Source organism: Mytilus galloprovincialis, chromosome 1, assembly GCF_965363235.1.
Source record: "Mytilus galloprovincialis chromosome 1, xbMytGall1.hap1.1, whole genome shotgun sequence".
Classification (NCBI taxonomy): domain Eukaryota; kingdom Metazoa; phylum Mollusca; class Bivalvia; order Mytilida; family Mytilidae; genus Mytilus; species Mytilus galloprovincialis.
This window is the reverse complement of record NC_134838.1, coordinates 95,248,805-95,264,449: the sequence shown is the minus strand read 5'-3', so window position 1 is coordinate 95,264,449 and position 15,645 is coordinate 95,248,805. Positions and strand designations below refer to the sequence as shown.

Below are 15,645 nucleotides of genomic sequence, written 5' to 3'. Positions count from 1 at the left end.
TCGCATTTGAAATGTTCATTTTCGTATTCTAATTTGATGAAAAGAAATTGTTTTCCTATTTGTTAACAACTTCAAGAACATACTATTTGACTACTTGTATAAGTTGCAAGATACTGGGTTGACATATTCAAATCTATCTTCGGAATTTTTCATTTATTGTGTTACAGCGTAAGGTATTAAATATTATTTGTCAACAACCCTGTTCAAGTATTTATAATGCAATAAGGGCTACAGCTTCACGTAAAAACTTAAAATAATTTACATATGCAACTGTATGTTTTACGTTTTCTTGAAAACTTAATGCATTATTCGCTCTCTGTTCTTTGGTATATCGAAGTTTCATCTGTTTCTTCTATTTTCTCCTCGTCACTGGTGTTGTGCTCTACATCAGCATCACAATCGTCATCATGCAAGTCTTGTCTTTCATTCAATCCTAAAAGAATGGCACCTCTGATCGTAAATATATCATCTGCATGACCGGGTTCTAAAGTGTTCAAAAAGTCCGGCATGTCTGTATCTCGTGTTACTGGAATAATTCTATCTTCCTTGTTATCGATGCACAGAGTTTTGAGTTCTTGGGCAAGAGCAGTAAGTCTTGGTTTTGTTTTGAAATCCTCAGAAATGACAAATACAAACATTCTGCATTTTTTGTAGATATACTCAGTAGTGTGTCCAGGTTTGAATGTTAGACCTGGAAATAGAACCAGCTTGAAATATATGTCACATTAATTGTCGAAATTCGCATCTCTTGCAGTAAAGTTGGTACATTTTATGTTATTCCATGTTACAATAAGTTTCAGAAATTACCTGTGGTTAATTAATTTTCGAAAAACTGAAAAGAAATTGCATTTAATTCCAGGCCTTTATACATACAAGTGTATAGGGCCCCAGTTGAGTGTATAACTGTTATCTAGTTGTTAGCACATTATCAACTGACATTTGAAATAAAGGATTAAGCAAAAAATCAAATCTCTGAAAAAAGGGTTTGCTAAATAATAATTGAATGATCCATGATTCTTAAATTTAATGTATACCTTCTAAAATTGATTCTGTCGTGTTGAAATCTTTTCCAATCACATCAAGGAAAATATTTTCTACCCATGATCTTTCTGATGGACCAAAAAGAACATAATAGTCGTAAAGATACTCATCATCAGTTGTTGTAGAATTTTCTGATACATGTCCAACGGGTTGGTCTATTGAAACATCTGTATCTTGATGTGTATGATTGGTCATTCTTTTCTCTTTCAGTTTCCTTGCACGTTCCTTGACATGTTCTCCTTTGTGATGATTTAAAGCTTTCAACCCCATTTTAATCAAAGTATCTCGCCTATCACTGGATGTCTGTTTAATCAATGTGTCTAGAACCTCGACAGTCTCGTGTGGGTAGTTATTAATTACATTTATCCACTGGTACTTGATTCTCTGTTTATGTTTTCTGTGTGCTTCTTCAAGAACACAGCATATCTCTTCTAAATCTTTCTTTTTTCTTTGCCAAATCTGTCCCTTTGACCTTTTGAAGTTAACTCTAAAGTTTTCCAATAAATATTCAAGAAATTGTTTGAAATTCAATGGATCTTTTTGATTTTGAGGCTCTATAGTAATGGCTATTTTCATTACATGAACTGCACCCTCAAAATTTCCTGTTTTGTACAAGCAGTATGCCAAGATTGCATATAATTCGTGGTGCTTGTCACACTCGTGGCTACAGAGAGCAGTATGCAGATATCTGATTGCCTCCTTCCATTCTCCCATATATTTACAAACTTTGGCCAGTCTGCATAGTGTGGTGCTTGTTTTTCGTTTGTCTAGACTGATTATTCCATATTCTTTGGCTTTCTTTAATTCTTCTGAATTTCTAAGCTCTTGTCTGTCAACCCTAAAATTGTCAACATGTTTATCTAAATAAAGCTGGCAAAGTAAGGAATAGACAAACCAGTTGTAGTCACTGCACACAACTATAGATTTGTTGTAATACTCTTTCGCTTTTGACCATTCTTTTTCCCATGCTTGCAAAATACCAAGTCTGTTGAACGTAACTCGATCTGGATGTTTACTACAGATTTCATCTGCAAGGGCTGCTATTCGCATCGGCTCTTGTAATGCGATAATGCCTTTTACTTTCAGTTTTCCTAAATGTTCATCTGATTTTATTCTGTGTTTCTTCTGGATGTAAATGCAGGCGATATAAGCATACGTTCTTGCAAGAATTATTGACTCTTTGTCATTGGGAACCGTGGATTGGAAATGAACGGCTACCTGTTCAAAAGATTCAACTGCTTTCTTAATGTATATCTTTTTATCTAGACCTGATAATATTTCATCACTTCCACCACTCAATCTGTGGTATGCTTTACCAAGATAATGCTTCCAAACAATTACTTCTGTCGATATTGTATTGTCGTTTTGAATGATGTTATCAAAAATTTTGATGGCCTCTGCTAATGTTTTAACTGCCCGTTTCCTCTCTTGGGTCGTTTCTTTGTGGCAATTTGTATGCAACCCCAACAGCTTTTTCCGAATTGATGTTACGTCTTTAAGAATACTCTCACATCCTGCAACCTGTATACGACCTCTTGAGGACTCCAAAATTTCTTTCACTTGATCCCTGAAGTCCATGATTTTTTTCTCTGGACTATCAGTCGTCTCTGAATGAAGGTCTATCATCAAAATATATCCTTGTTCTGCCAAACTTCTGGCTTTTTCGAGGTCTTTCTTGGGGGAATGTAGAATTAGTTCTATGTTCTTCTTGCAATCTTCTTCTCTTTTTGTCTGTTTCGTCTGTTTATACATTTCTGCAAGATTTGCTTGAATATTCAAATTTTGTTTGTATGTATCACGAATCTGAAATAATCACAGAAGGTCTTATTATTTCACATTTGAAATTAAGAGAATAACAACTGTAATTTATAATAATAAAAATAAAATTAATCGGGCGTATTCATATTCAACGTAGACTTCAACGGTATACCGTTGTTGAGTGATTTTATTGCTCTTTAGTTTCTTCCGTTCAAAGTTCAAAGAATGAATTCCGGACCTCATTTTGTTATCCACCATTTCCAAGTCAAAATTCAAGAAATAGTAACATAAGTAGGATAGATCGTTGAAGACTGATACTATATCTTTTTGATAATGTTTGACGGTAAGATTTTCCGGGTGTTTGACCTTGTTAAGTTTTTATATGTTTGTAAATAGTTTCATATTTGCAAGAACCTAGTTCATAGCAAGAACTGCATACTAAGCACTGGTAGTTTTTACATGATCGTTTCCATGATCAGTGCGTGTAATTGGTTTATTGGTATACAACATATTTTGATAGACAATGTTCCTTAGTCAGTGTTCATCACATTCCGTGAATCATAAGTCAACATTTAAATTTTCTATATAGAATTAGTGTAATGAAAACATATCCTCTCACTAAATAATTCAAAGTTTGGTGAATAAGCTAACGCGTCTCTCTCTTCGGACTTGAAATAAAGGATGCAACAGATACAGATATCCTGTCTAGAAATTGAGAAAAAAACTATGACAAAGGGGCGATTTTAGCTTCCCTATCTATATAGCCACAAACCATCAGCTCATACATATGGAGTATGTATCTACCGGTTGATAAGATATTTCAGGGCTTGCGTCTCCTATCAATATTTCTCTTCTAGAATACTGCTGCTTACATGGAAGAAGGATCTGCTTACCCCTCTTTAGCATCCGAGATTAACCTTAGTTTATGGTAGGATTCATGTTGACCAGTCTTTAGTTTTTCTATGTGTTTTGTGGACTTGTTCGTCTTTCTTCGTTCTTTGTTCTAGTTTACCATGGCAATAGCAACTTATGCTTGATCGACTAATGCCTTTTGAATTTCCGCAGGATTAACCTAACCCTTGACCTGACTTTTGTTGATCGGCGTTTAAGTTTCTTTATGGCGCCAGTTTGTTAGCTAAACTTTGAATTATTTAGTGAGAGGACATGTTTACTTTACAATAATTCTATATAGAAAACTTAAACGTTGAGTAATAAATCATGGAATGTGATCAAGGTCAGATGAACACTGACTAAAGAACAATGTCTACCAAACTATGTTGTAAGATGATGGTGAACTGAGTTTGGGTCACAAATAAAGGCAACGGTGGTTTGCCGATGTTCAATTTTCATATATCGACTAAGAAGACAAATAATTCAAGGTAAAAAACAAGCAAAAACTCGAAAAGTAATTAGATCAGGTGAGCCGACAAGGGAAGTGTCTAAAATAATGTATACTTGTATAGTTGTCAGGATTTAACTGACCTTTTATCTCGATTTCACGGTTCATTTATCTAAGTTTTTGTGATACCGATGTAAGGCAAAACAATATAAGTCTATTTACTGGTTCACTACTACCCTAAACAATTTTATTGATATCTATTATTAAGCTCCATTAAAATTTAGAACACTTTCTTACATACTCTATGTACTATATGCTCATTTTGCCTAATTACATACTATATTTTTTTTCTGACATTTTTTTTCGCCTTTACCTCAAAGTCATAAGTATGTTAACATTTTTCGGAGATGTTGTTTAAGGTGTCAGACCACCAATTAAAGATCCCTATCTGTTCAACCAAATTTTGCAATTTTCACAGCTTTCTAAATATTTTACCTTAAGTTTAACTTCAAGGAAACCAGGTATATCCTGAATTGTACATGTATCATCTTCCTACTTGCCAATTTTCAACCAATGTTTAAAGTCTTGTAACAAATTTCTGATTTTGAAAAGACAGGTACTACCAAAATAACTCCCGGTTTTCTGGAAATCTTAAATTAGTGTACTATGTAGAGCATTAATCCTGAATTTTTAATGCAAACTCATAGACAAGTGAATTTTGGCTAAAAATGGTCTAAATATATTTCCCTTTCACCAAAAGTTTCATTTCTGCAAATTTGTTGGTTAGTTTAAGTAAACAATGACATCAAAAGCACTATTTTGTGTCAAAGTAGGACTACTTTTACATACGTTCTAAATTGGAGGGAGTAATTGGTGGTCTGACACCTTAAACTGCCCGAAAATTAAGAAACGATCCTGGTAAACTTTTCGATCCTTTAAATAAACTCAGTCTTAAAGGTTACCAATTCAACACTGTAATTAGATCTTAGAATATTGTTTTTATTGGAATTAAAATTGTTTTTATTATCAGTAATTTAAAAGCAAACTAAATATTATTGTTGTATACATATTATGCACATTCATGGATCTACAATCTGTTAATACCTGTGTCTTGGCATTGTACAAGATCATGTTTTTATCTGACTGTTTATGATGCCTTACACTAAATACATTGGATATTGGATGTGCACTGATTAATAATTTGGTCTTAGATGCATTATATTTTATTAGTTACTATTGGCTTTGAACTAGCTGTCAGTAACTGTTACACCACTGTCCTAGGTTACGGGAAACCCCCTAACATGTTTAACCCCGCCACATTCTGTTTAATGTGTCTGATCCAAGTCAGATGCCGGCAATACGGTGGTTGTCGTTTGTTGCTGTGTTACATATTTGTTTTTCGTTCTATATTTTGAATATGAATTAGGCCGTTAGTTTGCTCTTTTGAATTGTTTTACATTTGTCATTTCGGGGCTTGCGATATAGACGTTTCTAATTGTGGAAGGCCGTACGATGAACTATAGATGTAAATTTCTGTGTCATTTGATCTCTTGTGAAGAGTTGTCTCATTGGCAATCATACTACATCTCCTTTTTTATGAACAATATACCTTTTCAAGACATTCGATTGCTCTTGTTTTCTGTTCAGGGTTCTGGAACATCAGAACAGCTTGGAAATTTTCAATAACAGGTTTAATACACGAATGACAACACTGCAGTTCCACGTTCTGTTCTCCTTCTAGGTATCTCAACTATAAGTTAAAAAATAAAACTATTTTCAAATCCGATCTTAGAAAGATGATTCAATTTCATTTAAACAACCCCCAATAACGTTTTTACGGTGTAATTCGATTTCAGACGTTTTGAATTATTAAGTACCTGTCTTTGTAAAAATCATGCAGAAGGTGATTCATGACATGTCACAGAAGTAATTTTTTTTGCCCTATATCATAAGAACTTTGGTAGATGAGTAAAATTCTGTCTTTATTTTCCCTGTATTATGCCCGTTGCCATGGTAACCATCAAATCAACATTTTGCTTGAATATGTGAAAAAAGACCCTTTTTGAAAATATAAAATAAGGGAATTTAAAGTCCCATAGAAATATTGTTAATCAATTCAAACAATATGTATATTTACAGTATTGACAAACAAAACCCCAAACTATACAAAAACATTAAAATTGTGAATTTACTAAATAGTTTGTTTCCATAGCAACCATTTAAAAATGTGTTAAATTTCGAAAATGAAAAATTTCAAAAACTCCTAAATTTTAAATCTGTTTATCTCCCAAGACCAACAATACCATGAAATGTCATTGACAAATTTTGAAAGACCACATTCTATATATTCATAAAATAAAAAGAAAGTCGTGCGTTTTTTTTTCTTTAAAAAAAAAATTTTAGTCAAAAATTGTCAATTTTCACCAAAATTCAGATTAACAATCAGATGAATAATCAAACATTTAGTAACTTAAAAAGCTAAAATATTCCATTTATATGTGCAATTCTGACACGCATTTGTTAATTTTAAACAAAAATATATAGTAAATGAAGATAGACTTGTACAAAATGAAAAATCATCACTTTGGGTATGGTCCACCCCCCTTTTTTCGATTTTTTTTTTTTTTTTTTTTTCAAAATTATAAAATTTGTTGAAAAAAAAACGTGGTATCTCATTTAGTTTACTTGTGAACTAAGTATTTTAAGAATTTAAGCATAACACAACTTCTAAAGCAAATGTACCCCCTCCCTTCAATCTTATATATGTAAGATATCTCAGAAGTTTAAAAAAAATTGGTAATACGCATAACCCGTTGTCGTATCTAAGACTGATGCTGTCAGTGAAAAAGAATAATGTTGAATCCAAAACTTAATTACTAGTAAGTCTATGTATAAAAATAAGACGATGTGTTGTAATTGTCAATGAGACAATTAACTCTCCACCAGAGAGCAAAGACATAGAAATCAACAAACACAGGTCACCGTATATCCTTCAACAATGAGCATAACATGATTATCTAGAAAAACAAATCTTAATGAACATTTAAAAAAAAATAGCTCAGGATACTTTGTCTTTCAAAATGGCTATAAAAAAGTTACAGGAACAATTTAATGCAACTCATTGTTGGTTTTTGAAACAGATAGATGCTTTAAAAACTTTAAACCTAGACTAAGATCTGCTAAGCAAGAAGGTTCACCCTGAAATGTCTGGTTGGCTTTATTTATCATTGAATTACTTTTGAAACTCTGTAAGTGTTATGTAAAGATTTTAATTCAAGTATCATATTAACTTAACATTATCAATGTTCTAAGAAAATGAGGTCAGTGTAAGATGAACTATGTCAGACAGACGAAAAAGAGAGAACGGAAACGGAAAATTCAGCATTTTTTCCAATTTATAAGGGGCATAACTTATTGACAGTACATGTTAAACCAATAACATTCAAACTGTTCTGAATTTTATGGAAATAAGCATTGTGTATAAGTTTCAAAACATTTGGTTGTGGCAAACTTCATGAACTTAAGTTAAAGAACGGAAACAAAAAAGTCAGCACTTTTTTTTGGAACGGACGTACTTACGGACAAGGGTACAACTTAATGCCCCCTTTGCTACGGTGGGGGCATACAAATTCTACATGTTCTATCTGAGAAAAAATATACCAACGATCTACATTAAATTGTGCAAGAATTTGTCAATGTTTCTATTGTATATGGTGGAAAAGGACAGCTTGTCTATTATTATTATTTTTAAAAACCTAACTGATTATTATTTGTATACGGCAGAATAATCGATTTTTTTTATGGTTCTCAAAACACATTTTCCTTGTGGCCTTGAGGACAATTTGCTGGTCCTAACTATTATATACTCTTTTGATTCTCAAACCTTTATGACAACCATGTGCAATGACCATTCATTGAATTTTGCCTAATTTAATCAATTGTTATATTTACACATTTTATGCCCCCGCAGTGGCGGAGGGGGCATTAAGGTTTACCCTTGTCCGTCCTTCAGTACGTCCCAAAGTTGGTTTCTGTTCTCTATCTTTAGTTTGCCTCAAACAAATGTTATGAAACTTAATCACATTGCTTATTACCATAAAACACAGACTTAGTTTGAATTTTGGTGGTGTCACTTAAACCGTCCAAGAGTTATGCCCCTTTACAGATAGAAAAATTGCTAAATTTTCCGTTTATGTTCTCTAACTTTAGTTTGTCTTTACCAGATGTTATTAAAATTATACACAATGCTTAAAACCACCAAATACAGATCAACTTTGAATTTTGGTGGTGTCACTTTCACTGTTCTATGCAATGCCTCTTTATAGAGGAAAAAAGTTGCTGATTTTTTTGTTTTGAATTTCTTTCTTTAGTTTGCCTCAACAAAATGTTATGAAACTTTTACACAATACTTATCACCATAAAAGTTAGTACACAATTGGTAAGTGTCACTTTTACTGTTCTTCAGTTATGTCCGTTTATAACTTTTATGATATGCAAGCGGGAGCATCATCTGTGTCCAATGGACACATTCCGCATGTATTTCAAATCTTTTACATAAGTTAGATTAATTTATTATATATTAGAATAGAAAGAAAGGTTCTGTAGTTCTTCTTCAATTTCAATTTTAACCCAGTTAAATTGACATAGTGACAAATAAGTGTTTGCATAAAGGTTTTGATGTACATGTCGATTTACATTGGAGGTAAATAGTAACAGCCATTATGTGTACATAATCTGACTCTGCGCAATAGTATACTAGTCCACAAAAGAAACAATACAAGGCAATGTATTTTCCATAGATAATGAAATTGGATACACTGTACCAAGCTTAAAACTGTCCATTGGTATAATCTTTACAGAGTGTTATTTTCTTATCAAAACCACTGTTTTAAGACAAAAAAAATAGAATATTTTTTTATTTTTGTTATATCAAAAATAGTATTTTTATAAATAAAAAATTCGAAATTATGTTCTATAATGATGGACAATGGACTTTTTTTAAAGAGTTTTGACCCTTAAAAATATTAAAATTTGTGGAAAGTGGCCTCGTTAGCGCTCTGGATGGTACAAGTTTTTAATTTTTTATTTTCAGTTTATTTCTAATAGGACGGACGTAGTTTTTTTTAGCTCACCGTTTCAAAGGAACTGTGAAATTTGCCATCACTTGGCGTCCGTCGTCGTCTGTTCGGTGTTAAATATTTGAAACATTTCCACTGAAACTACGGAACCAATTCCAGTAAAACTTAAACTGAATGATCCTTAAGATATCTAGAATAAAGTTTGTGTTTTATTTTCAATTTCGTAAAAAAACATGGCCGCCATGGGTAAAAATAGAACATAGGGGTAACATGCAGTGTGTAGCTTATATCTCAAACACTAAAGCCTTAAGAGCAAATTTTCAGATAAATCTAACAACCCATTGTTGGGTTGCGGCCACTAAATTGTTAATTGTACCGAAATTTTGCAGTTTTTGGTTATTATCTTGAATATTATTAATGACAAAGATAAACTGTAAACAGCACAACTTTCAGCAAAGTAAGATCTACAAATAAGTTTATATGACCAAAATTGTCAATTGAATCCTTCTGGAGTTATAGCCCTTTAAAGAATTTTTTCACAATTTGTTCATCTAGTTTGCTTACTTTAAAAAAAGTCTTCTTCTGAATATGCTAAATCGATTTCGGCCCAACTTGGGAGTATCTTGTATAAACTTTGTATTTTATTTCCTTGTACTTCAAGAAACTTAGTCACTATGGCTAAAATGGAACATAGGGGTAAAATGCATTTTTTTGCTTTTGAAGAAAAAACGACAGATACAAAGAACATTTAAATGGATTTTTTAAGCCACTCATTGATATATATTGAAAGACACAAATAATCATTGATGCAAAATTTATGAAACTAGGACAGAGTCAATTTTAAAGACCATGAAATAGCACTTAAAGATTTTAAATTTCAATTTGCACAAAACAAGTGTAATTAGGGACGCAGCTATCCTTCATTTAGTTTTCAGCCTTTCGGCTATTTTCTGTTGATTGCTTGGGTTGTTGTCTCTTTGACACATTCCCCATTTCTAAAAAAATATGTTAATATATAACCAGGTGCTCCGCAGGGCGCAGCTTTATACGACCCCAGTGGTTGAACCCTGAACAGTTAGGGCAAATTTGGTCACAATATTCAAGCTTGATTCTGTCTGAATTTGGATTGTGATCAAATTTTTGAAATAATATAGGTTTTTGTCACAAAATTAATGTGGTCAAAGATCTAACAAATCTATTGCACAATACTGTGCAATTGAAGATTTCTTCTTGAAACTTTTCAAAATTCGAAATTTGAAAAATTTTGAAAAAAAAGGAAGCCCTTCAAAAATCGTAAACAAAAAATCCCCCCCCCCAATTTTTTTAAACCCCCTTGGAGCAATAACCCTTAAACTCAATCCCATGCTTTCCATTGCAGTATTGAACATTGTAGTACAATTTCAGAGAGATCCATACAATTACACATAAGTTATTGTCTTGAAACTAGAAAAATGCTTGTTTTGGGCAAATTATGGACTTTCCGAATTGATTTTCCTCTGAGTTCAGTATTTTTGTGATTTTACTTTTGACCCCTTTTTGGCCCTTAATTCCTAAACTTTGGCCCCATTACCCCTAAAATGAATCCAAACCTTCTACTTGTGGTTTTAAACATTGCGATATGATTTCAGAGCAATTGAAATACTTCTACACAAGTTATTATCCTGAAACTAAAAAAATGCTTGTTTTGGGCCCCTTTGGGCCCCTAATTCCTAATCGGTTGGGACCATCATCCCCAAAATCAATCCCAACCTTCCTTTTGTGGTATTAAAACTTCTGAAAAAGTTTCATGAAGATCTATCCACTTAAACTAAAGTTATTATCCGGAAACCAATGTGTCTTCGGGCGACGACGACGCAGACGACGTAGACGACGCAGACGACGACATCATACCATTATACGATCCCAAAATTTTTTTGGGGTCGTATAGAAATGGTGTAGGGGGTTTCTATTATTGCTCTCACCCTTTGAAGAAATTTCATGTTTTAATGCTCAAAATGTTCACAATTGAATTCCATCTTTTAAATTTTTAATAATTTTTTGAATTTTGAGGGGGTGGCACCATGCCCAGAGAGAAAAAAATTCCTTCTCTACCAAAATATCTCTATCAATCACATATTCTCATTTATAATTACCAAATTTGTGTCAGAAATGCACGTATAAATGGAATGTTTTAGCTTTTTCAGTTCAAAATGTTTCAGTATTCATCTGTTTGGTAATCTGAATTTTGGTGAAAATTGACAATTTTTGACTAAAATTATTTTTTTAAAGAAAAAAAAACACACGACTTTCTTTTTATTTTATCAATATATAGAATGTGGTCTTTCAAAATTTGTCAATGACATTTCATGGTATTGTTGGTCTTGGGAGATAAACAGATTTAAAATTAAAGATTTTTTGAAATTTTTCATTTTCGAATTTTAACACATTTTTAAATGGTTGCTATGGAAACAAACTATTTAGTAAATTCAAAATTTTAACGTTTTTGTATAGTTAGGGGTTTTGTTTGTCAATACTGTAAATATACATATTTTTTGTATTGATTAACTTTATTTCTATGGGACTTTAAAACCCCTTATATTTCAATTTTCAAAGGCTACTTATGAACGTATTTAGGCAAAATTTTGTAAGGATGGTTTCCATGGCAACCAAGGTTCAAAAGAAAAAAATTAATACATGAAACTTATTTTCATACCATACCCTCCTCATAAACAAAATATAAAGACATTTGAGGATGGGTCATGAATCGCCTATCAACAGGAACCTGCATGATTCTTACAAAGACCGGTACTTAATTGTTTACTTATTCATGTTATTCTACAACAAATGGTGGCTGGGGAATTTCTTTTATATATACCACTGGAATATATGGATTATATTGGCAATATTGATTTCAGCAACAATCATCTAAAAAATGAATCTTATTGTTGAAAAAAATAAATCGCAAGTAATGTATACATAAAGCTTTTTACAAAAAATATTCTTTTGGTTAATTTTTAAAAGGCATAAAAAAGTTGAATTTTTCCTTGGTTTCATTATGAATTTACAGAATTACACAAATGAGGTATGTAACTAAAAATTGATACGATTCTGCGAAAAATTAAGTGGTAAAATTCTTTTATTTTATGTCAATTAAGATGATGTATAAGAATTTGTCAAGTTGTGATTGTTGATTTGGACGATTTTCTGAATATTGCATGGTTTTCTGACGGATTAGCTCTTAAGGAATTTTGCTACTCAAATTCAAAATAACAACCTTTTCATAGCACTAGTAAATATTGATAGGGTATTAATAAAGGACTCAATAGAGCAAAATTAAAAGGTCAATGTGCTTGTTTTCGAGACAATAGCTTGAAATTCTGACGGGAAAATGTTCTCTCTTGATTTTTGATTGCTTTATCAATGGCAAGTTTAAGTTCTTAAAAAACTTTAAAAAAACAACAAAGATTATATAAGACTTTTTCAGATGGCTTATAATTACACATGTAAAAGATTTATAAAAAGAAAAATGGGGTCAATGGGCATAAGGAATTCAAATGGATAAATAAAGGCAACAGTAGTATACCGCTGTTCCAGAGGATTCCGAAAATCTGACAAAAATTCTTTAAAAAGACAAGCAAACATCATAAAGATTAATTTCAAAACATTTAAATATTTTCTTTTTATCAGCTCGCAACACACTAAACTTGGAACTCTAAAGAATATTAGAAAAACCTTAAATGAAAGAAAATAAAATTTACTCGATCGACATGCAAGCATTTGTTTTTCTGTCATTTTGACATTTTTAGATATTTCTCTGGTTTCCAAAACAAAAGTACATACACTAAAATGTTTTGCCTCCTTTACTTATCATAAATGAATTCATGTTGACAGTGTAAAAAGTTTTTCCATGAATTTCAAATATAATTAACATTACTAATGTTTATTATTAACGAACTCAAAGATTAGATGAACTCTGGAAGACAGACATGTTCACCTTACAATCATATAATAAATCAATTATACTTACCCAGTTGCTAATGATCATCAAAGAAAAGACCTTATTACAAAAATTGGAAATGGACAAATTAACCATGTCAATACGGTCAAGGTCAGATAAACCCTGTCAGACCAAACCATGAAACTTAACAATGACCAATGAATCATAAAAATAAGGCCAATACAAATGAATCCATGCAGACGGACATATACATGCTGCAATCATTCCCTACACCAAACATATGTCACCTATAGTAACTGAAAAATTTACCAAATCAGAAAAATAATAACATTAACCACTGATCTTTGAAAAGGAAGTCAATGTAAGTTGCTACATGCCTCACTACATGCTAGTCAGACACGTACACGTTACAGTTATTTCACATCAAATTGACCTTTTGCTTATGGTATTTGAGATTTGGACTTAACCACGTAAACATGGTAAACGTGCAATGAAGTCGAGATCATATGAACTAAGTCTGATGGATATTGAGACCTTGCAAGGAATCCATATAACAAAATGTATTTGTCGTATTACTTATTATGAGTGAGAAATTCACATTACAAAAAAAAAGTTATCCGCTTAACCATGAACGTGAGGTCAACAACAATGAACAAATGCCGGACGGAGACTGTAATCTAATGCATCTGCATGCAAGGTATGAAGCATCAATTAAGGTATTTTACCTTCTGAAATATAAAGCTTTATTTAAATAGTTTACACTGACGCCGGATTGTTATCCTAAGTCTCGATCGCATTCTGTGACTTTCTTATCATGACAGACAATTAACTATTTTTTTCGTACTACATGTATATGATAAAAATAAACACATATTTTACCTGGTTCCCATCATGAACTTGAAATATCCTCAATCTAAGATTGTTATAGAATCCGAATTGATGTTTTTCTTTGATACCCAGTGCCATTGTCGCTTCCAATATAGTGAAAACACCAATTGTAGACTAAAACTTGGACAGGGGAAAATTTCCGAGGCCTTTGGTTAAAATTAGTCTTGAAACTTTTCGATCTAAAAATAAACTTAATATTTTCCATGTTTACATTATGACATAATAATTGAAACTATGTAAACACAAGTGTAGGTTTAAAATAATATCTTCATAGATATTGCCTTAAACTTTTGTAAAAGACTCAAATGCAAGTTATTGAGTTCATGTATTGTAAATTAATAATGTATTGATGAAACGGGATCTAATTTATCAACAAACACAAGAACGATAACCGTAGTGTTTATATGTTACACACTTTAGGTGGCACGGTAGTATTTCCTGGCCCATAGGGGATAATGATAGCCTTTTTAGAATTTCCACCCATTTCTAACACTGCGAAAAATTCTACATTCACAGTTAACTGAAGTACTTTCATTTTACTATTCAGAAATTAATTTGAATGTGTATCATGACCGTTTACTTTTTTTGCTATTTTTAAAAACCTAAGGCCACTATAGTGCATTTAGGTCTTTTATCGCGTAGTAAATACAAAATTAACAAAAATTCCCAAAAATTCATTTTCATCTGTATGTAAAATTATTTCATATTTTTCTACACCTGATTCATCCCTCAGTTTGGGAAAGTATGTTCAGTTGATACTGTATTTTTAGTCCAATCACACTGTTCAGATACATTGACCTATTAAAGTAGGGTACACAAAACCTAAATTATGGAATGCAAATACTACCGTGCCACCTTTAAAATAGTGGGGCCTATATTATTTTATGGTAATATTAAGCAAAGTAAAGGAGTAGGTTCAGTAAGAACCCTCTTTGGCCCCAACATATAGCAGTTTTAGAAAATTGTGAAAATGTAATCTTTAAGCTATATTTTGGAAAGTAAAATGATTCTGCTACATAAATATGAGCTGTTTTTTTACAATACAATGCACAAATATCGCGTTCTAGCATCATTAAGTCATGCTAAATTACTGAAATCTTCAAAATTTTAGCATTTTGGTTAATTTTTAGACGGTTTCCGTCTAAAATGAAAGTGTTCATTCATAATAATGAAATGTGAGTTGTATCTGATGATAATACAAAACATATATAAAGGTTGGGATGAACACGGATGCCTCCACTTTCATTTTTGACAAAAAAAAACATCTGAAAAGTGACGTTTTTTTGCATATTTGATAGATTTTTCATATTTAAGCTTGAATCAGAGCGTTTTAATGACTAAATCAGTTAAAATCTTTCACATATACTAATCGAATCAATTGAAATAGACACTTAAGTGTTTAAAAGTTGTCCAAAAACCTACCTTACCGGACCTACTCCTTTCTATTTCTATTTTTGCCAGTACTGACTTCACCAATGTTCTGCTTTGTTATGCGAAGTTTACCTTGCAAAAGGTGCATTCATTTCTATACATGCATGATGACAATGATTTAAATGCACACAAGTCTAAACCATATATCAAAACAAATCGAACATACTTATATG

At 32.0% G+C, this 15,645-nt stretch overlaps 1 protein-coding gene across 1 annotated transcript; it reads right to left on the bottom strand.

Moving 5' to 3' along the window:
- Positions 1 to 2: 2 nt before the first annotated feature.
- LOC143045679 (uncharacterized) lies at positions 3 to 14,182 on the bottom strand. The gene is made up of 4 exons (XM_076218362.1): positions 14,033 to 14,182; positions 5,748 to 5,888; positions 1,035 to 2,844; positions 3 to 691 (listed from the first exon to the last, which is right to left on the bottom strand). The coding sequence occupies exons 1-4, from the start codon at positions 14,117 to 14,119 to the stop codon at positions 306 to 308; spliced, it is 2,424 nt and encodes an 807-aa protein (XP_076074477.1). The 5' UTR covers positions 14,120 to 14,182; the 3' UTR covers positions 3 to 305.
- Between the last annotated feature and the right edge of the window lie 1,463 nt (positions 14,183 to 15,645).

Excerpts from the sequence above, each read along its gene's own strand:
- LOC143045679 (XM_076218362.1), bottom strand. The coding sequence starts at position 14,119 with ATGGCACTGGGTATCAAAGAAAAACATCAATTCGGATTCTATAACAAT. Across the intron at positions 5,889-14,032 it reads AAGTTCATGATGGGAACCAG|TTGAGATACCTAGAAGGAGA; the intron begins GTAAAATATGTG and ends TTTAACTTATAG. Across the intron at positions 692-1,034 it reads GACAGAATCAATTTTAGAAG|GTCTAACATTCAAACCTGGA; the intron begins GTATACATTAAA and ends TTCTATTTCCAG.